This window comes from Physeter macrocephalus, chromosome 6 (genome assembly GCF_002837175.3).
Source record: "Physeter macrocephalus isolate SW-GA chromosome 6, ASM283717v5, whole genome shotgun sequence".
Classification (NCBI taxonomy): domain Eukaryota; kingdom Metazoa; phylum Chordata; class Mammalia; order Artiodactyla; family Physeteridae; genus Physeter; species Physeter macrocephalus.
Genome location: NC_041219.1, coordinates 80,596,597 through 80,619,724, shown reverse-complemented (window position 1 = coordinate 80,619,724; position 23,128 = coordinate 80,596,597). Strand labels below are relative to the sequence as shown.

At 38.0% G+C, this 23,128-nt stretch overlaps 1 protein-coding gene and 1 non-coding gene across 7 annotated transcripts in view; one reads left to right on the top strand and one right to left on the bottom strand.

Annotated features, from left to right (window-relative positions):
- Positions 1-360: 360 nt before the first annotated feature.
- Positions 361-23,128, top strand: part of MON2 (MON2 homolog, regulator of endosome-to-Golgi trafficking) — a 125,521-nt gene continuing 102,753 nt past the window's right edge. For 5 of the 6 annotated variants that reach the window (XR_003680303.2, XM_028491195.2, XM_028491194.2 and 2 more), the window contains exons 1-2: positions 361-842; positions 15,690-15,753. Coding sequence is in view for 5 of the 6 variants with exons in the window: in XM_028491195.2 (XP_028346996.1) it covers positions 732-842; positions 15,690-15,753 (175 nt within the window). In the remaining variant the exon portion in view is untranslated. The remainder of the gene's footprint in view (positions 843-15,689; positions 15,754-23,128) is intronic. The other variant, XM_028491196.2, reaches the window with a different exon arrangement.
- Positions 9,144-9,250, bottom strand: LOC112064723 (U6 spliceosomal RNA). The gene has a single exon (XR_002891625.1). It is a non-coding gene; the product is annotated as a U6 spliceosomal RNA (small nuclear RNA).

Genomic DNA, 23,128 nt, shown 5'->3' with positions numbered 1-23,128 from the left:
GAAGATTAATCCGAAAGAAAGCAAACTGTTTACACCGAAATACAATTTAACAGAAACATACGCAAAGAGGTACAACAACGAGCACCAGGGGCTCTATTCAGACACCTGTCACCTAAAAGGAAGCGAATCTCGAGGCAAACTGCACCTTAAGCCGGCTCGGAGGCCGGGAGCAGGGGCCCTGGGAAGCGCCCGGGGCTTGATCCGGGCCTGCCCGGAGCGTGACCACGCCCCTGGCCACGCCTTGCCTGAGGCTCGCCGCCCGGGTTGGCCGCGGCGGGGGCGGTGGCCGCGGTGCCCGGAAGTGCAGCTGACGTGTCCCGGCCGCGCTCGGAATTGTGGGCGACTCGGGTAATGGCGTCGGGGAGTCTGGGAGGTCTGGGGAGACAGCGCTGAAGCTTCTCACCAGCTTGGCTGGTGACAACCGGTGTGGCCCGGCCTGCGTCAGCGGGAGGGACTTGCCCACCTTGTGGGCTCCTCTGCCAGAGCCGGCGGAGGCTAGCGGGGCGGGGCGACTGCGGGGGCCCCTCGGATACGAGCCGGGGGAGTTGCGAGGAGGCTGTCGGGGGCGCTCGGGCTCGCTGCCCAGGCCGGGCCGAGCCCCCGCGGAGCCCTAGAGGCGAACAGCCCAAGGGTCGGAGGCGCCTGGAAGGAGCTGCCTGTCGCCCCACGGAGCTGACAAGTGCCGGAGTTCGTTTGCGCCGCTCAGAAATTGGCACGGAGCTTGGTGGATCATGTCTGGCACCAACAGCCCCGAGGCGGTTAAGAAGCTGCTGGAGAATATGCAGAGCGACTTGCGGGCCCTGTCCCTGGAATGCAAGAAGAAATTCCCACCTGTCAAGGAGGTAAGCTTCGGGAGACTTCGGGAGAAGGCGCGGTGAGCATAGCCGGTCCTGTTAGACCCCGTCCTTCACTTGCATCCTCCAGCCCTGTCTGATTCCCCTTTGGCCCTCCACCTCTCCAGATGTACGAGCCGGTGGTTTTTTTTTTTCCACAAGCGTTTTTATAGTTTGCTTTGGCGAGTGTGAGGCGCTTTCATTTTCTCTACCGTCCTGTCCATCAGATTTAGGAACGAAGTTCGCGGCGTGAGCCGATTCAGCGAATTCAGCTAGGTGTATGGTACCCTCCCCTTTTCTGGCCGTTTTCAAACACTAAATTGGTCACGGCAGGATTCAGAAACTTATGTTTGTTGCTTCTAAAAGCTAATAATCATAGTTGTTGTACAGTCTGTGCCCCTTTGCGTTTATAGTATATATCGCTCAATTGGAAGTAGCTTTCCTTCTTTGTCATGGGTCATGCAGCTTAACTCTTACCAATCCCATGAAGTATTCAATTATCTAGAGACACCTGACTTAGGACAAACAGCGAAGAGCCACAGGAACTATTTAAGCCTTGTTATGAGCAATACTGTACTGAGAAGTTTGGGCTTAGAGTCAAATAGAATACACATGAATTTAAGTGCTAGCAAAACAGAAAGACATCTTACTTAACCTCTTTGAGCTTCAGTTTTCTCTCTGATGTAAAATAGGGTTAAATAGTGGGTTTATTACATTATGATGAGAAAGTCTTAAGAGGGAAAAAGCATATTATTAAACAGGCTCAAGTTAATAATATATACAAATTAAATTCTCCAAAAAGTTCCTGAATTGAAATTATTGACATTTAGTCTCTATTGGCTTTTTATCTTAAGATGCCATTTTATTTCTCTTAAACTTTTTAAAGATGCTACTCAGTTTCTTTTCACGTTTCTGAAATAAGATATTTCAGTGACATTTTTGTAAAAGCAATTATTTTATATTTCTTCCTATTTAATGCAATTTCATAATTAGAACTTACCCAATAAAGTTTGAATTTTAGACTTCTAAGGAACCTTAACTTTTCTGTAAGTGCTTTGGTCTCATCATTCTTTAACAAACTCCATCTAGTATTTTTTTTAAATAAAGTAAGAAAATATTATCTACCCAATGATGGAAACCAGATGTGCCACTTTTGGAAAGATGAGTATTATAAGTTTTATTTCAGACAGTCAGTAGTTTGTTTTGATATCGATTTTCATTATTTTCTCTATATGATCTGTTCAAAGTTATAAAAAGTATTTTAAAGAATTTGGCCAAAAAAAACCAATTTGGCCATTTTAAATAATTTTAAAGAAATAGGCTGTTCTGATTGTAAGGAAATTAGGAAATTTCAAATCCTGTTTTGTAATTTTAACAATAATTTATAGAACCGGCTATTCCCAGTTCTTATAATCCATATAAAAATTGTGATTCCTCTGTATCATAGGCTTTTATGGTCTGGGTTGCGGATTTAATTGCCGTTTATTACATTATTTCTATTGGAAAATGCATTCAGAGCTCCAAACAGCTAATGTACAAAGTTCTAAAACTCAATCCCTTTCTAATCTAGGAACTTTCAATAAAGCTCATTAGCTTTTTTTACTTGAACCTTAGCTAAACAGGTATTTAGTAATTGCACCTAGTCTTTTAGGTTATGGCAAAAGTAACTTTTGGTATGATTATCTCTGATACATAATTTTGTGTATAGTACAGGCTCCACAAGAATTTGTTGGCTATAAGAACTTTGACTTCTTAACCAGTGGCACTTTTAATATGCTTAGGGCAGTCCTTTAGGAATTGAAAAAAAAACCTTGACTGTGTCACAAGTGTAAAACAAGAATGAAGTAATTAGCCTAATAGTGATGGTTTTTTAGGAGTGAAGTTTGGCTTTCAAGAAATATTTTGGTTGAATTAAATTTTCCCTGGTAATTTGATAGCAGTGCTGTATTTTGACTTTTGTTCTTAAAAGAACTGGTAAGTTTTTAGTAGTATTTATTTTTTAGGAGGGTGGGGGTCAGGGGAGAAGTGTGCTTGGTAGACCCTAAGGCAAGGCCTTTCTAAGTATAAGAAGCTTTTCCATCTGTATACTGATTTGCTGGTTAACATTCTCCCAGTATCTTCACAAACATTATCTGAAAAATAGTCATTTTGAACTACTTAGAAGCCTACTCAAGAACTGACTACATTACTTTTTTTTTTTTTTTTTTTTTTTTGGTTGCATCGGATCTTCTTTGCTGTGTGAAGGCTTTCTCTAGTTGCAGCGAGCAGTGGCTTCTCTTGTTGCGGAGCACAGGCTCTAGGCGCGCGAGCTTCAGTAGTTGTGGCTCATGGGGTAGTTGTGGCTCAGGGGCTCTAGAGCGCAGGCTCAGTAGTTGTGGTGCACGGGCTTAGTTGCTCAGCGACGTGTGGGATCTTCCCGGACAGGGCTTGAATCCGTGTCCCCTGCATTGGCAGGCGGATTCTTAACCACTGTGCCACCAGGGAAGTCCCTCTCCGTTACTTTATAAACAAGGTAGAATGAAGTGAGACATTCTATGTTTAGTCTTTAAGTTTTAATAATTTCTACCTTTTTGGCCATAGTGCTTGGCTCTAATATTTTTCTTAATTAATAATAAGCTGGATTTTTTAAGATTTGAAATCTGTTACAAAAAAGAAAAGAGTGTTGATAAAAGATAATGTCTTACTTACTGATATTTATTACTTATCTTTGGATTTTCTACAGTTTTCTCCATCTTAATTGTTTTCATTTACAAAACAATTTGCATATTAAGTTGTTTTTATAGTGGCTATAATATCATTTTGTCATTTTATAATAAAGATAGTAATTAAATAATAACACCAATACAGTCCTTCCTCTTTTTTCTCCTTATTTTCCTTAAATACGAATTTTCATGCTTCAGCAGTATAACTTTCCTTTCTTTCTTTCTCTCTTTCTTTCTTTAATACGTTTATTTATTTTATTTATTTATTTTTGGCTGCGTTGGGTCTTTGTTGCTGCGTGCAGGCTTTCTCCAGTTGCCGCGAGCGGGGGCCACTCCTCACTGTGGTGCACGGGCTTCATTGTGGTGGCTTCTCTTGTTGCGGAGCACGGGGTCTAGGCGCATGGGCTTCAGTAGTTGTGGCACGCAGGCTCAGTAGTTGTGGCTCACGGGCTGTAGAGTGCAGGCTCAGTAGTTGTGGCACATGGGCTTAGTTGCTCCGTGGCATGTGAGATCTTCCCGGACCAGGGCTCGATCCCATGTTTCCTGCATTGGCAGGCAGATTCTCAACCACTGTGCCACCAGGGAAGCCTTTTTTTTTTTTTTAAGCATAGGTGTACTAGCTAATTTGTTGTGGAATATGTGTATGAAAATTTTTTTTCATTGTCTTAAAAATTACTTTAAAACTTTGTAAAATCACTTTTGTGTAATTGATATTCATCCAGTGGCCTTCAGAGGCAGTAAACTCTGAGGTTTTATGTATTTAACGAATAAAACCTTTTTGGTCATTTCTATTTGCAGGCACTACTCTGTAGAAACAGATGAGGGGGATCTAATTGAGCCTAGAAGTGTGGTCAGAGCGAGTTTGTAATTCCTGAGCTGATCTTTATAGGATGAGTAGAAGCCAGCCAACAGAAGAAGGGGGTCGTTCTAGGCAGAGGAAATAGCACATGTTTGTATTCCACGTAAAAGAAATTTCATGCTGAAGGTGATTAGAAGCCATTAAGGCTTTTTAAGAGAGGGAGTAATACCAAATTTATATTCAGTAACATTACAGTAACAGTACTGAAGGGAAGAATTAGAGGGGATTGAGATTGAGGCATAGAGAGCAAATTTTATAGAGATGATTGTCTGCACTGAGGTAGCAGTAGGGGTAGACAGAAAGTTGCTTGCATTGTGGTAGACACGGGTGAAAGAGAGAGTATGGATTAGAGAGATTTAGCAGGTAAAATTACCAGGGCACAGTGACCTTTTTTTTTGTGGTATGCGGGCCTCCCTCTGTTGTGGCCTCTCCCGTTGCGGAGCACAGGCTCCGGACGCGCAGGCTCAGCGGCCATGGCTCACGGGCCCAGCCGCTCCGCGGCACGTGGGATCCTTCCAGACCGGGGCGCGAACCCGGTTCCCCTGCATCGGCAGGCGGACGCGCAACCACTGCGCCACCAGGGAAGCCCGACAGTGACCTTTTTATAATGTAGAAAGCAAAATCTGTGATGCCTCCTAGGTTTCTGGCTTGGGGAACTGGGTAAATCACTAAGAGGAAAAAATGTTTTTGGAGAATATGAGTAGTCATGAATATTAAGTTTAAGATTTATGTGTGACATCCAAGTGGAAATGATCAGTAGGTGTTTGAAAATGATGGTTTGGCACTTAAGAGGGAAGTCTAGAATTTTAGATTTAGGCGTATCAGTTATACATATTAGTAGAAATCATAGGAGTAGATAAAATGGTCCAGGAAGAGTGTATAGAATGAGAATATCAGGAGGAACTTTGGGAAATAACAGCATTAAAGGGAAAGAGGCAGCTGGGGTGACTAAGGTTAGGGATATGAGAGAGAAAGGGAATACTTGGCTAGAGCAAGGTCCCTGAGAAAGCTGGAGTTTCAAGGGCTTAAGTGTATGAACTGGCTTTCAATCTGAGAAGGGACACATTATCTTCTGACAGAAGAAGGGTAAAAGAAAAAAATGGATTTGAATGTAATTTGAACAAGGGGCATAATGGAGGTATAGGAAGTTGTGGACAGTTTGACCTATGGCCTCTGTTTTCTTGGTAAGTTAGGAAACAAGCTTGTTGCTAAGAGTAGTTTGTGGTGAAAATAGTGATCGGTAGGAAGTTTGAGGGGAGCAGTGGATCACTTTGTAGAAGTGAAGGAGAAATTGACTTGGAACACTTAAGAGTCTTCTCAGGAAAAGTGGTTGAAATGATGATGGATCATGAGATCTAGGTTGGATTCCCAAAGAAGGCAATCCAAGACAACTTTGATTGGAAGATGAAAAGGTTAAGGGACTAGCAGCAATTTAATTGAATTGGAACACTTTAATCCAAGAACAGTGGTGTTCGGGAGTGAGAGATCTAGAAGGATAAGGACAAAAGGGACAAAAGTGGAGATATTGGATTTCAGATTGCCAAGTGGTGCTGCACTAGAGGATGGTGAAGTCCAGGGAGTGGGTGATAGAAGAGGAAAGGGAATGAAGGTCATTTGACTTGAGGTGGTCAGAATTAGGATTGAGGATGCATTTTTTTTTTTTTTTTTTTTTTTTGCGGTACGCGGGCCTCTCACTGCTGTGGCCTCCCCCTTTGCAGAGCCCAGGCTGCAGGCGCGCAAAGTGGAGATATTGGATTTCAGATTGCCAAGTGGTGCTGCACTAGAGGATGGTGAAGTCCAGGGAGTGGGTGATAGAAGAGGAAAGGGAATGAAGGTCATTTGACTTGAGGTGGTCAGAATTAGGATTGAGGATGCATTTTTTTTTTTTTTTTTTTTTTTTGCGGTACGCGGGCCTCTCACTGCTGTGGCCTCTCCCTTTGCAGAGCACAGGCTGCAGACGCGCAGGCTCAGCGGCCATGGCTCACGGGCCCAGCTGCTCCGCGGCATGTGGGATCCTCCCTGACCGGGGCACAAACCCGTGTCCTCTGCATCAGCAGGCGGGCTCTCAACCACTGCGCCACCAGGGAAGCCCTGAGGATGGTTTTTTTTCTCTCTCTTTTTAAATGAACTGGAATCAGTAAGGGTGTATATAATAAAGTACAAGTAGTCTTCCCAGGCTATGTACTTTGTTTCTTCTTATACATTTAAGTTTTGGTTGGCAGGGATTTTTGCCTATAAAAGCAAAGGTTCCTGTGGTAGAGTTCCTCAGTGTCTGTTGTTTTTATGCATTAGCTGGCTGAGCGGGGACCCTTGGTGAGAGAGATGCCTTCTACTTACCATGACAGGATTTTCCCTTCAACCAGCTATTTGGGGACTGAGGCCCAAGTCAGCTGGCTCTTCTGCTAGGGTGAAGATCTCATTTTCAGGACCTTATGACAGTGAAGAATGAGGGCTGGATCATGTATACATGCTTAATTGGGAGCTGTTTTTGTTTAGTATCCTATAATGTACTATAGTTTTCTTCCTGTTGACGTTGGTCAGAGAAATTTGCTCATGATACAGCCAGTTGTGTTCTTTCCCTCATTAGCAAAAAGAATAAATCCATGTTTTATACACTGAAATAAATTAGTTTTCACAATTTATTCAAAAAACTTGTCAACACTAGTCAGAGCAGTATGACAAGTGTGGTAAGGAGTTATAAATTATTTTGGTCAAGACTTACTTTCCTGTATAATGCAGTTTTACATAGTTATGTAGACATGCTAGTGATCTTAGATTTTGACTCTGCTCTTTTTTTTATGCTGCTGTTGACTTTATTCCAGAAAAGGTACATTAGATTCCTAGGGTCTATTAAATTCATTTTCTTCTGATAAATATTTTAGATGTTAACTTCAAGAGTAATATAAGCAGTAACATTTTCACTAGGATGTCTAGGAAAATTTTACAAGCTTATTGCAGTATTCTAAGAGCATTTTACAATGAGAGCTTTTTAAAAAGCTTTTGATTAGTCTATAACATGTGTTATATATTTATGAAAGTTAGTACCATAGCCACTGAAATTTATTGTTAAAGTGTAAAGCATACATAGCTTATTTTTTTACTAAGATTTTGACCATTGTATTTTTACTTTCATGAAAATGAATAGAGAGCAAAGGTCAATGAAAACATAGTTTAGTCAAAAAAGAATGTATTATCTTCTTAACATTGTGCTTTGGTGACACAGAAGAAATAAAAGACATTGTTTCAGGCTAATAAACCAAAAAAGACAGTCTCCAGAAATGGAAATATTTTCCTTCTTTTTTCTTTTATAGAAGTGTAGCTTATTTTTAACCATGTAGAAAATAGAGGGTTTTGCTATTACTCTTATCATTTAATAGAAGTTAGTTTCTTAAGTGTAAATCATGACAGGAAATACAAAAATCAATGAGAAACGGCCTCTATCTTCTTGAAGTTAACTCAAGAGTTGAGTAAAATACTGTCTTTCCACTAGGTTAGGAATGTTGCATCCATTGACTCTATTGCAACATGGCTGTTTGTTGCTATTCGTCATTCTCATTTTGACTTTTGTAACACTCTACTTTCCTATTTCTCCTCCCTCTCTCAGTATTCCTTCTCTTTTTCTTTACATATAGGTGTATCCCAAGTTCTGTCTTGAGACCTCTTCTTTCTCTGTGCTCATCTTCTTTGCACTCTCATCTACTCCCATTGCTTCTGGCCTCACGACAGTGCTGATGACTTCTAAGTCTACTTCGTTAACTCTGCTCTCTTTACTGAGCTTAGACCTGTGTTTCCAGCTATCTGTTAAACACATCTACCAGAGTATCTTTCACATACTTCAGATAGAACTTCTGGTAATTGAACTTACTTTTCTTAAAACTTGTCCTGTCCCCACATTTCACTTGTTCTGTTAATGGTATTTATCACTGTTGCTTACCTTAGTTATATGTGGCTGTCTTCTCTCCCTCAACTCTCTTTACATTGTATTCATTGTCAGATGTTCCTTCCAGCTCTGTAATTTCTAACATATCTCACCTCTTTTCTATTTTCTTAGCTATTATTCTAGCTCCAGGTTTCAATCTTATGACTGAGCTTTGATGTGCGTTAATGGCACAAAAGACCGTTCTGTATGTTACCACCGGATTAATGTACCTGAACAGGTCAGAAACTCTCAGTGGCTACTCTGTACTTATGGAACTCCTCAGCATAGCATTTAAGACCTTCTTGATCTTCCCAACCTTCTTTCATCACCCTCAGGTTTTCCTTAGATGTGTTTATAATTCAACCAAACTCTATTGCCTGCTATTCATTCTCCAAATATGCCCATATTCTCTTCATATGCCAAATATGCCCATTCTCCAAATACTCCTTCCCTCTTCCATGCTGTGGCATGGAACCTCAAAGCTTCCTTTTGCTGTCCTGGAATTACCTCCTTCCATTTTTTTATAGTTAAAATTCTACCTTTAATTTAACCCGTGTTGCTTATTTATTTGTTGCCTGAATGAATCAACTTTACAGATAATGTTCTCATTTCTTCCCTCATTCACTCATTCATATATTCATTCATTTGTTCCTGAGATAATTTTTGAACACTGGCTGTGTGCCATGTACTAGCTGATTGCTGGGGCAAGAACAGTTGCAGCTCCTGCCCAGACTTTTCAAGCTAATATGTTTTCCTCTGCTTTCTTAACTTTCATATAAGCTTACTTTATAAGTTATTTCCTTATAACTCTTTTTTTTTTTAACATCTTTAAAAATATGGAACGCTTCACGAATTTGCGTGTCACCCTTGCGCAGGGGCCATGCTAATCTTCTCTGTATCGTTCCAATTTTAGTATATGTGCTGCCGAAGCGAGCACCCTTATAACTCTTACGTTTTACCTTCTGCTATGGTATTTCTTTTCTAAATCGCTCCTTAAGGGTCAGTTTTGCATCTTTGTTTACCCTTCTGTCCATCATAGTTCAAAGCATTTGTGTATCTGAGAGGTGCTAATTAGATACTTGCTGGGGATTAAATTTTTAAAGAAGGAAAAAAAAGGGATACCATATATGTAGGCATACCACATATATATCTTTAGCTATCCACATGTAATCTGCACTTCAGTCTTTCATTTGATATGTATCCTAAAGGAAATTTGTTTCCTAGAAGCCAGAGGTTTTTCTTTGTTTGTTTTGTTTTGTTTTTATTTTTTAGTCCAGAGGTTTTGAATAGGATGCCATATAGGTATATATTTTTCAGAGCTTTGGGATTTTAGACTAATTACATGTTACAGAAGAAAAAGTTATTGGTTTCAATGTAGTAACTGTTTAATGAGCATATTGTCCTCTAGAGAGTGTTCTAGATCTATTAGGTATTCCCAAGTGAGGACTTGACTTTAGGTCTTTTGATTTTACCTGACATCTGAAATCATAAGTCTACAGGCAGCTTCATACCTCCTTAGTATCTTTTGAGTACATTATTCTCCTTAACTTGCCATTAACTTGAATTTCACATTTCTTCTTTAGCTCTTGTTTAATGCTACATCCTGTGAATAATTAATTTGAACTTTGGTAAATTTGTTCTAATTTTGAGGCTCTGCTCTCATAGATGTTATAAAAAATAAATATGGTTTTTGTTTTGTTTTTTAAAATACAACATAGAAGCTTTGGTGAAGAGAAGCATATTATTATTATTGTAAATTTGTATGTGGTTCTAGTAGTGGACATTTGCTAATTCCCTTCCTAGCATTCATTCCCTCTTGCTTCTTTCAGTGGTAGGCTGCACTCGTCCTTCATTTTCAACCCTTTGAATTTAGATGAATTAATCTCATTCCTTGCTCCAGGATACCTTGATTAGTTTAATCTAATTTAACCCTCCCTATCCCCACCTCTATTTCTGCCCAAGTCACATAATGCCAGTGAGTGATCCTGGAAAGGGAAAGCTTCCTCTCTCTTCCTCAAGAGCTACTGGAAGAGACCTTTTCTCTCTTTCTGGATAGTGTCATGTGAAGTTGTGAGGTGTAGAATGGCTGGAACTAATTTTATTGCCAAGATTGGGAGCAGCCTGAGGATGAACCTACCCAGGGAACAGGACAGAACCAAGAAAATGGTAGAGAAGTGAAACTGCAGTCCTGATGACGTTGTGAATCTCTGCATCAAATTTCCTCCGTATTTTTATTTTTCAGTGAGTGGGCAGTAAAGTCTCTCCCTCTGTTTAGAGCTTTTCATTTGTTTATTTAGAAATGTTTATTACATAGCCCCTGTATGCTAGGCACTGTGATAGGCATTAGTAATATAGGGAGATGAATGAAATATATTTCTTATCCTCATGGGGCTTACAGCTAGAGTAGAGAAACAGACATGTCATAGAAGGAATGGGATCAACCATAGGTACAAACCATAGACAGCCCACAAAGATGGAAGGACTTTTTGATACTTGCCATAGAAAGAAGGTGGTGGAAAAAATTATTTCTGTCACTGCTCATGGTACTACAGGAGTGCCAAAATCAGAAAAACCTGCACTATCTTCATGTTGTTAGCAGTGGTTTAATTTCAGCAAAGCTTTATTTGTCACATTAACTTAGTGTTCACTTTATTGTGAATGTGTTGGCTTTATAATTTAAGAGCTATAAAAATAAGGAGTTTATTCCTAATTTTATTTATAAATACTTAAATTTGTCAGTGACTGGATAGGTCCATGAGATTTTTTTTTTTTTTTTTTTTTTTTTTACTTTTAAAAGATGTCCTTGGGCTTCCCTGGTGGTGCAGTGGTTGAGAGTCCGCCTGCCGATGCAGGGGATACGGGTTCCTGCCTCGGTCCGGGAAGATCCCACATGCCGCGGAGCGGCTGGGCCCGTGAGCCATGGCCGCTGAGCCTACGCGTCCGGAGCCTGTGCTCCGCAACGGGAGAGGCTACAACAGTGAGGCCTGTGTACCGCAAAAAAAAAAAAAAAGATGTCCTTACACTACTCAGTTTTGAGAAACACTAGTAGAGGTGGGTTCTGGGGGACCATTGAAGAGTTGAGACAGTGGATGGGTGGAGGACAAGATTTGAAGTAGAGAAATCTCTTAGTTTAGGTTGATAATGAAAAGTTTGAACTAAGGTATAGAAGTGGCATTTGAGAAGAAAAAAGAGTATAAGAGATGTTCACTACATAGCCTTTGTGGCTGATTATATTTGTGGGATGAAGGAGAAGCCCCAGGTGTCTGGTCAGTGACCGGATGGGTGCTGCTGCTGTTCGGAAAAATAAAGATTATAGGAAGAAGAAATAGATTTTTCTGGGGCTGAGGTGGAAGTTGGGGGTGTGTGTGAGAGATAATAGCATCCGTTCTGAATATTTGGAATTTAAGGTACCTTTAAAATATACAGATTAATAAATCCTATAGTTTAGGAGACAGTTAATGGACAGGAATATAATTTAGGATTCTTAAGCCTTTAGAAATTAATTGAAACCATAGGATTGAGATTGCCCAGGAAGAGTTTATTGAGAAGTGAGGCCCAGCATATTCTGTGTGCTCTATTCAGATTCCCTGGTGGGTGTGTCTATTTGGGTAAGCAAAGAATTTTGAGAAAGAGAAAAAAATATTTCTTGAGAGACATTAATTTTAAGATTAACAAATATTAAATGCTGCAGTATATTTAATACTTTCGGTTCTGTTTCCCAACTCATTGATTGCCCTCAGGAATAGAGATTTTAGGTTACCCACCGTAACTTATATCATCCCTATTCAAGTCTACAGAACTGACACTTTTTTTTTCCATAAGGGCCAATTCAGGAAAAAAATAACTATATTTACAATTGAGGGGCTTCCCTGGTGGCGCAGTGGTTAAGAATCCACCTGCCAATGCAGGGGACATGGGTTCAAGCCCTGGTCTGGGAAGATCCCACATGCTGCGGAGCAGCTAAGCCCGTGCACCACAACTACTGAGCTTGTGCTCTAGAGCCCGTGAGCCACAACTACTGAGCCCGCTTGCCACAACTACTGAAACCTGCATGCCTAGAGCCCATGCTCTGCAACAAAAGAAGCCACCGCAATGAGAAGCGTACACACCGCAACAAAGAGTAACCCCTGCTCGCCACAACCAGAGAAAAGCCTGCGCGCAGCAACGAAGACCCAACACAGCCAAAAATAAAATAAATAAAATTTATATTTAAAAAAATTGAGTAGTCCCCCTATGGATATATAAGTATCTAATCAGTGTAGGGGTTACTTTTAAAGCAAGAAGTTAAAGACTCTTCTTCACACAGACAGTCTCTGATAAATAGAAGGAAATCTGGGCTGAATACTTGCATTTGTACAGGACACTTAAAGATGTAGGCTAGGCTGAGGTATGAAGTAGCACTGCAGTGACTAGGGGGGCTGTGATATACAAGTGTTGTCAATAAACATTGATAGTGAAACTTTAAAGCAACACAGGGTACCTATGAGAATAAGATGGTACAAAGTTTGACAATAGAAAGTTGGATGTAAAAAATTAGGAGCTGTGAGATAGTTCTAATTATATCTGAGGTAACAAACAGTCCTTTTGCTGATTTCTTGAGTCTTTGAATGAAAATACTGGTTATATATCTTTTAAAACACTTGTTACTTTGGAACTACTTAAGGAAAAAGCACTCATTATTTTCCTTATTGTGTGTACATATAAAAATATTTGTTATATATTTTTTATAACTTATTTATGATTCATACGTGGGTCAATTCTTATTTATCTGAGGAAATCAAAATAGTGTCTGGCAAATTTGAAATCCTTTAACCGGCATCTAGCATCCACTATGCTACAGGACTGATTTTGGAAACTGACTAGAATTCAGGAAGTTAGGACAGATTACATTGGGATTTTTGATGGTTTAGTTTGATCAGTCTCTGTTGATACTGAAATAGAATGAAATACTGAATTGAGCATATGCAGGATACATAGGGCCATAGTAAGGAGGGGGAGAGTTTGAACATTTGAAAATGATGATGGAAGAAAGCTCAGTGACCACAGATTAATTTCAGTTGGCTCAGTAAGAAAATTACCTAAGAGAGTTTGAGATGGTGTATGAGTATAACAAAGTATACATAATAATTTCGGTGTTACTGAATTTTTATAGTAGTAAATTTGTTATGGTTTGTACATCTTCATAGTGTATCCACAATCTGACCACTCCTTACCATCTCAGTCACTATCACCTCAGGCCTATCCACCATCATCTTTTGCTTATGTTACAGTCGCCTCTTAAATTTTGCTGCATATTGGAATCACCTGAAGATTTTGTAAAATACCAGTGCTTGACTCCCACTGGCAGAGTCCTTCTGATTTAATTGAAATGGATTGCAACCTGGGCATCAAGCTTTTTTTTTTTTTTAAAGCTCCTGGTGTTTCTAATATGCACTGCCCTCAGATAATCAGAAAATCAGTAATTTCTCCCTGGAGTAATTTATTTTGACTATATTTTCCTCCTAGTAGCTATGTTCATTTAATGTGGGACATTTCCATCTCTTAAAGTTGTAGAAGTAAGTTGTAGTATATCCGTTAGGCTTCTTAGCTGTGAGCAATGAAAGCTGACTCGGGCTGATTTAAGCAGAAATTAAGTTTACTGATAAAACATTGAGGGGCTCACAGAATTGGTAGAAGCCTGGATGGAGTGAGCCTTAGAAATTACAGGAACGAAGGGAGGCTGAACAGCTAAGAACCACAGCAAAACTCATTGCCAGTGAGACCATTACTGTTGTCTCTGCTGAACAGTGACTGGGTGCCTTAGATTGCATTGCTGGTTGTGCTGGCCGCCCCATGCCACCACTGGTTCTGCTGCTGTCACTGCCCTTGGAAACTAGATGCTGGCTCCACTGTGGCTGTTGTCAGACAGAATTCCATCTTGTCTCTGCTTTTCTGTGCCACTAGCCTCTGTATTCAAAATTCCTGGCGGGTGTGCCTATTTGGATAATCGGAGGCTGCCAGGGTATGTGGGAAAACAAGTATCTGGCATTTTAAATTTTGAATAGTGGAAGATAGGCTCTGTCTTGCATCAAAACTCATAAAGTTGAGTTCTCCGATCACAGGCAAGGGCTTCACATGCTTGGAAGCCAACAAAATGACAAAGGTCTACTATACATCGTATAGCCTACAATGTGTTATTTGTTTTATGCATTAATCCACTGGTCCTCAACCTAATAACCCAAAGGACACTGGGTTCTTCCATAATTATTTTAAAACCTTTAGAGCCTGCTACCACTTGTCCCTTAGTAAACAGTAGGAGATAAAATCAATGAACAAGTAGCAAGCAAATTAATAGGAAAACTTGAACATATATGAGTATTTATTATTTTTGGAGGTATGGAGATCAGTATAAGTATAAAATAGGCATATTCCTTGATAGTAAAAATGTCCTGAGTTTCTGTAATGGATATTATATATCAATATTTTATGTCAACAGTGTCCAGTAGAAGTATAATGTGGGCTGAATATGCAATCCATATATGTAATTTTTAATTGCATTAAGAAAGTAAAAAGAAACAGACATTTAATTTTAATAATATATAATATTTAACTCAGTATATTCAAACCAGTATATATATAACCCAGTATATATATCATTTCGACATTTAATCAATGTAAATATTTAAGGGATAGTTTACATTCTTTTTTTCATACTAAGTCTTCAAAATCTAGTGTATATTTTATACTTAGAACACAACTCAAGTCAGGCTAGCCACATATAAAGTGCTTAGTAGCCACATGTAGCCAAATGACTCCCATATTGAACACCACAGTTCTGTGGCATAGTGTAAAATGCCATATGACTTTCAAGTACTGCCAGCTCAAGATACTTATGTTGAAGTGATTGAGACACCTTGTGAAAACTGAATCGGTGTTTAAAAAAACGCAATATAAAAGTAGTGACAGAGTTCTTAGTAATTCATTCTCTTCTAATTCAAAGCAGTTTTACTTGATTTTGCAGTGTTTTGCAATTTTTTTTATGGTTGAGAGAGGTGTGAAATGGGAAAGAAACCTAATTTTTTTCATTAGGCTTTGTTTTTGTTTATTAGTTTTATTTTCTGAAGATTTAAATGTGAGAGACTAGGGATTCCAGGTGCATTTTAAGGCATAGAAAGGCAACATGCTGTAGTGCAGAGTTTACATGTGAATAATCAAATTAATCACATTTTATTCCATTTAATGTGTGTTTCACTACTAGGCTTTAGTATCTGAAGTTTGGAAAATAAAAAAATAATAGTGACTGACTCTGCTTGAGATTTTATCATATATGATTTCTTTTCCCTAGATAATTCATGTTGATAGTAAGTTTTATGTTCTAATTATTTTTATTCTTGCAGGCTGCTGAATCAGGAATAATAAAAGTTAAAACAATAGCTGCACGAAACACCGAAATTTTGGCAGGTAATTTTTTTGCATTAAAAATTCAACAATTAATGAAAATTTGACTAATAGTAAAAGTAGAATCTTAAAACCCATAAGTTTTTTTATAGCATTTCTTTTTTATGCCCCAACATGCTATCCATAATGATAAAGAACATGTGAAAGTCTCTAATTTATGAACTAATTGGGTTTCCCAGAGATGAATGCTGTACGATTCTCTGAAATCAGAAAACTTAAAACTACAAACTCCTTGAAGGAAAGGATCTTTCTTACTCATCTTTGTATTGTCCTTCACCTCTTGTCAATCACCTAAGATGCATCTTACCGATAAGAGACATTCGATTAATATTTGTTGAATTGAATGGAAGATTGGTCTCAGACCACCTTCTAAGACCTATTTTATCTTTAATACAATATAAGAAGGTCATAATATAGCATTAAAAATTTAGTAGTACTATATGAGTTTTGAGTCCTGAGACTAAGACAACACGGTCATGAAGAAAAAATGGGAAAAAACAGAGAAAAGTGTTTTCTTAACATTCTTTTGATTGACCCTGCTTTTCAGGGAGGAATTTTCAAGAGTTTCTCTCTGGCACCCTTTTGATACTCAGTCTGCTTCTTCCTTTTCCTTGGTGCCTTTCTCTTCTTGCCTCAATAATGAACATGGAAAAGAAGGAAACTGGCATTTTTTGAGAATCTGTTACATGTGAGGCATTTGGGCCACTCTTTCTTATATGACAACCTTGTAGGGAAATACTCTTATTTAATAGTAGAGCAAACTGAGATGCAAAGAGATTTAAGTTACTGTCCTAAGGTCACATGGTAAGTGGTGGAATCAGATTCAAATCCCAGGCTGTTCAGAGCCCATGTTCTTCCTGCTGCAGTGTGCTGCCACGGTATCGTGAGGTTTTGACACTAGCTACTCCCTCCCAAGTGTTTATATTTAACCATTGCTTACTTCGCTGATCCTTCAATCTGCATTTCCAATTCCAGTAGTGCTATTGGTCTCAGCTAGTTATAGGAGAAAAGCAGTCCTATTAAGTTAATTTACGCAAAGTCCGAATAGTAAAGAATCTCTTTAACTCTCTTAAGTCTCTTTACATTTTTAAAAGAATACCAGTAAATCCCTAAATGGTGGAATTTCAAAGAGTATTACAAAATGTAATGAAGACTTTGGGGGCAGTTTAGGGGTGACAGGTGAGAGTGGATTTCACTTGTCAGCTTAGGGTTAGCCCTGTTCGGTTGCATCTGTTTTTCACAGCTTCTCTGATTTTGAACATTCTGACAAAACACCAAAGAGTTTTATAACATTTTTCACAGCATTGGATAATGCTCTGTGTGCATGTTGAGAAAAGGGGTATAGTGAAGTGGTGGGTAAAGGCACAGGTATGTATGGTTGGATTGGGAGGATGGGCAAGTGGGTTTGGGAGATGCATGTTGGGTTGATTAGCCACCATGAGGAAATGAATGTTTCTGGATAAATTTTGGGCTTGGGTATTTTTAAGTTGGAGACATCATAGCCCAATCATATTAGAATATCATTACAAATACTTACTTTTGCTACTGTCATTGCTGATACCATGGTAAGTCCTTAATCTCCAATAATAGAAATTTTCATTAAGTCTGTAGTTGGTAGAAGAATTTTTAAAAAGACTGATTTCTTGAGAGAATCACTGTCTGTTACAGAGTTCTGTACCAAGTAAAGTGTCTAATTCATATTAAGGACAAGTAAGAAAAATTTTGTCTCAGTATGAGTTTAATATATAAGCTGGCTATTAATTTCATTTTAATTCAGTTAGCTTTATTTAAATCAAGTTGGAACAAATCTTTATGCACATACAATTAATAGTTCATGCTTTAATATCCATAGCATCCAACCATGTACTTGAGGAGCTATATTAGCATTTAAACTTTTTTCTAGTATTTTAACCAAGTATTTATAGCAATTGATAAGTAAAAATTTGTAGATTTTAGACCATTGTCATCTTGAAAAATCAAAGACTCCTAAGAAAAAGGGAAGAGTTTAAATTAGTCAATATGTCATTTCTAAAGTACTTAATTCAAGGTATAGTTAACACTGAGAAAAATTTTTAGTTAACTTTTTTATTTTCTGAGAAATGTTTACTTCTCTGTAGTTCTAAAGACTATAGGTTACTACTTCTGTGCTGTAATGGATGTTAAAGATATCAGACAATTGAGGAGTCTCAAATGAAATGAGATACTGAATTCTCAGATATCTCTGCATATTCAGAAAATATAAAAGGTTGCTATAAAAATCAGAACCCTTAATTAGGATTGACTAATCTGATTAAACAGTACTTAGCATAGATTTCAACCAACTTTAGTTTTCTTAGATTTATTTTCCAAGGAAAGTTTATTTACATTGCAGAATAAGTCTTTGCTTTACATCTCCCCTTCTTTTAAGCATCCTCCTTTAATGTTTATTTTTCTTTGTTTTCACTGCTGTCATGAATGCTGACATAAGTGGGAATGCTATGCCAGGTAATGTCAGCATCGATGCAAATATATAGATCATTATCTCAACATTGCCTTTTCCTTTAAAGATAAAACTGCAAATGAGAGATAGCAAGCAACATAAAGTTTTTCATTTAGAAGGCCAGGTGCCTTAATCTTACATTTGACTGCCATATATTACAAATTGTTTTTATTATGCCAGCTTACAATAAATATACTTGAAATTGACTGAGAAGGCTTGTGTTACACAGAAATTACATAAACAGAGAATCTGCTATTTTAATAAATATTCGAAACAAGGAGCTCAATGAAGTTGTGATATTTTAAAATTGTATATTTAACCCCTAACTGAAAACCATAATAGCTACATCCACCTATGACTGCTTTCATCTACTGTCAGTATGCATAGAGAATTTTTACATAGATAATCATTATGTATGATTTGTGTTCTTCTTTCCTCACAGTTTCCCTCATCCTTTTCATATCTACATAGTCTTATTACTAAAAGGTCTCTAATTTAAGTAGCAGTGAGTAAATATACTTTGGAATTTTTTTTCTGACATTAAAAGGTAATTTATCTGTTGATTTTTTTCAGTATATTATATTTTATCAGTACATATACCTGTGATATTTTGCAGACATCTATAGAATATATCATATAACATATTCTTAATAAAGAAATAATTATGTAAGAATCACTGGGGAGATACGAAGATGGGTAATATAATTCACCTGCAATCTATACGTTAATACAAGAAATATATTTGAAAAGTATGTTTGTGCCATTCGTTCTGTTTAGCTTACCTGCTCCTCCATTTACTTTTTGGGGTTCTTTGCCAGAAATTTTCCCTTCCAGATGACATACTTCCTGAGGTCAGGATCAATATCTTACTCTCCCTTATATTGCTAGTAGTTAGCACATTACATGGGAAATAAATAGTAAGCCCTTCTTAAATGTAGGCTAATAAATGAGTCACTCCAAAATGCAAGTAAGTCTCTGAGTTCTGCCTCTAGTATATTTTTCTACCTTTCTTTAATTTTTCATGTTATGATTATTTGAGTATATGAATTTTGTTATATTTAGTTCATGTCAGCCAGTTAATAGAGTAATGAAGGAGACAGACCCTAAACAGAAAATTCTGAGGCTGTATGGTAAATGCCAAGATGGAAGTATAGACAGGCTTGTTACGAGAACATTGGGAAGGCTCCTAACCCAACCTGGGAATCTGAAGCTGAGTCTTGATGCTTGAAAAGGAGTTAGCCAGGTAAATAAGGTGTAGAAGCTGTAAGTAAGGGAAGTTACTTAAATACATAAGGTATAAAACAGTTTGGTCTGTTTGGATACACTATCCAACTATTGCCATTGTGTAACTTCCTGAGCAGCTTGATGGAAAGAGTTTGAATCAGGAAGGTGACACATTCATATTAATATTTTTATACTCTGTACATTACTCTGACAGCAGTGTGAAAGGTATATTTCAATGTATCATCAGTAAGACAGAGGTCTGTTGGTAGACTATTCCTATAATCCGGGATAGAAGATACAGGGGGCTGTACTTAATGCCTTGCTCACAAACTGACCTAATGGGTCAGAGAGATTTCTCTGCCATATGTGTTCTTATTTATTGTTTTCCCGAAATCCTTTTTATGAAAACGTTAAACAGTTTTAATTTGTATCCTGCCTTTTATAATATTATATCATATATACTTTTTTTGATGCCATCTTTTCTAATTTTTTAAATTGTTCCATATTTCATCAAGTGATTGTAGTTTATTTAACAATTCCTTATGTTAGGCATGTTTCAATATTTAGAATTATTTCTTTAAGATACATTTCTAGAAATGAAATTATTAAATTAAAGGGCATTAACATGTTCTTAGAATTTGTCATCATACCGCTTTCTGAAAAGATAAAAGTTTATGGGGCTTCCCTGGTGGCACAGTGGTTGAGAGTCCTCCTGCCGATGCAGGGGATACGGGTTCGTGCCCCAGTCCGGGAAGATCCCACATGCTGCGGAGCGGCTAGGCCTGTGAGCCATGGCCGCTGAGCCTGTGCGTCCGGAGCCTGTGCTCCGCAGTGGGAGAGGCCACAACAGTGAGAGGCCCGCGCACTGCCAAAAAAAAAAAAAAAAAAAAAAAAAAAAGTTTATGCCTTTACTGACAATATGTGGGTATATTTTTATAGCATCCATGCCAGATTATTATTTTAAAAAAACCTTTTTGGTAATTGAACAAGCAATGGCTTCTCATTTTAATTGACATTTCTTTTTAATGTTGAACATTTTTCTCTGAATTATTAAATTATTTTCTTTTTATTATTACTTTTTTTGGAGTTTTTGTGTTTTCTTTATCAAATTGAGCTATTTATATAGCAAAAATATTAACTTCTCATCATGTTTATATCATATTTTCTGCATCATTTACCTTTTAATTTTTTATCTAGATGCTTTTAATTTTTACATAATTTAACTAATTTTTCTTATTTGTTGCTCTCCACTTAGTCAGTCCTTCTCCTTCCACGTAGTTGATCATCATTTTCATTGTCTTCTAGTTTTTCTATGGTTTGATTTTTTTCTTTATAATATATGGGGTGACATGAGGACCTAGATTTTTTTTCTTTTGCAAAATTACTAACCAATTGTACCAACATCATTCTTCCTTTTCCTGTAATGTACTTTTAAGATGAAGCTGCTCATACTTTTATTTGTCCTCATATTGAATCATTTAAAATATTTTCAGACATTTTGAAGCATTAAAATTTTTTTAATGTTAGAAATATCAGTCTTTCCCATAACTAGATTTTAAGTGTTTTGAGGGTAGCAATCATGTCTGCATCACATTTTATTTCTTTCACAAGAATTATAATTTGTTATTTAATGACTGTTGAAATTTATAATAAAACTTTTATTAACCCCTATTAGTGTGATTCATAGTGGGGTATCCTAGTTTAATTCTTTTTTTCCAGGATAAAAACTGCAATTTTGCAGTGAAACTGCTCAGAGCAAGGAAACCCCTAGGATATGGGGACCTGCTGGACCTCTTTCAGGTGTGTGAAAGTGCATCATTTGATCTCACAGTTATAAAATTTGGAAATAAAATATATTTATCAAACACACAGTGCTATTCTGTTAAAGGAGTTGTGCTTCTTAAGGGATTTAGGTAGAAATTAAACTTTTTCTTTTCTCCCCACCCCCCCCACCCACCCGCCAAGTTTTGATTAAAAAGAGATGACCTTTTCCTCTTTTTTCCATGGAATGATTTTTTTTTAAATGGTTAAGGCAAGATATCTTTATATTGCTGCACAGCCTTTTCCTCAATGTGGTTTCTAAACTTTAAACCCGTAGGAAGCTTTTTATGTAAAGCCACCCTTAAATGCATGTAATTAAAATTATTGTTTATAAAGAGAAAGCAGCAGTTGCTCAATTAGAAAAGTAGAATTAATTTCTGCTTCTTAGGACCATTATGACATTTAACAGAAGAGAAAAATAATGAGAAACTTCTAAAAAACGATCTTTATATTACTTCATTGTGATCTAGATATGGTAGATATGTTTCCGCTTTTCACATTATGCTTCAAAATATAGGATAGGGCTTCCCTGGTGGCGCAGTGGTTGAGATGCAGGGGACACGGGTTCGTGCCCTGGTCTGGGAAGATCCCACATGCCGCGGAGCGGCTGAGTCCGTGAGCCGTGGCCGCTGAGCCTGCGCGTCCGGAGCCTGTGCTCCGCAACGGGAGAGGCCACAACAGTGAGAGGCCCGCGTACCGCAAAAAAAAAAAAAGAATAGATCAATAGGTTTTATTTTTTGGTTGTTCTTGATCATCTATTCTGGATAACAGAAATTTCCTTTGACCATTATATTCTCATATAAACTGGGAGGAAAAAAAGTAGGAAGGGTACCTTTGACTTACATTAAAATAGAGTTAAAAATTACTTTTATTATTAGCTTAGCTTGATAGAGCTGGATAACTGTGACTGACATGTATACAACATTTCAGTGTAACTCACCTTATTTTATTCATTCTAAGATACACAGTTTTTTCCCATGTTAATATTCCCCAAATTGGTATGCATTTTACAATTAATGGCATCTTAGAATCACTGTGGGCCAGGTAGTGTTGTAGTTGTCTTTTTCAGTGCATGTGTGAACTTGTTCATACTATCACATCAGTTGAGTTAACGTGCATTGTTGGTATTGCGTAAGTTTCATTGCTATTTGAAATGTCACCCTAGTTGTGCAAAAACTTCCTGTTAACATCTTATGGTAAGATCAAAAAAAGCACCACCATCAAAGTGTGCAGAATGGGTGTCATTAGCTTAGAATAATATCTCAGACAGTAGTGAAGTACTCTCAAGCAATGAGGCATCCCAAACAAACAATCCAGTTAAAAATTGGACAGGGCTTCCCTGGTGGCGCAGTGGTTGAGAGTCCGCCTGCCGATGCAGGGGACGCGGGTTCGTGCCCCGGTTCGGGAGGATCCCGCATGCCGCGGAGCGGCTGGGCCCGTGAGCCATGGCCGCTGAGCCTGCGCATCCTGAGCCTGTGCTCCGCAACGGGAGAGGCCACAGCAGTGAGAGGCCCGCGTACCAAAAAAAAAAAAAGAATTGGACAGAAGATCTAAATAGACATTTTTTCCAAAGAAGATACACAGATGGCCAACAGGTACATGAAAAGATGCTCAACATCATTAATCATCAGGGATATACAAATCAAAACCACAATGAGGATATCACCTTACACCTGTTAGAATGGCTATTATCAAAAAGATAAGAAATAACAATGGCCTTCTTGGCCTAGAGTATGAAATTGTGAGGAAAAAGTATAAGTGATTAGAATGCATCGTATCATAATTTAATTGGCAAAGGTAATTGGCACTGATTTTCTTTCTGGCGGTATGGGTGTGTCTTAAAATCATTGTCAA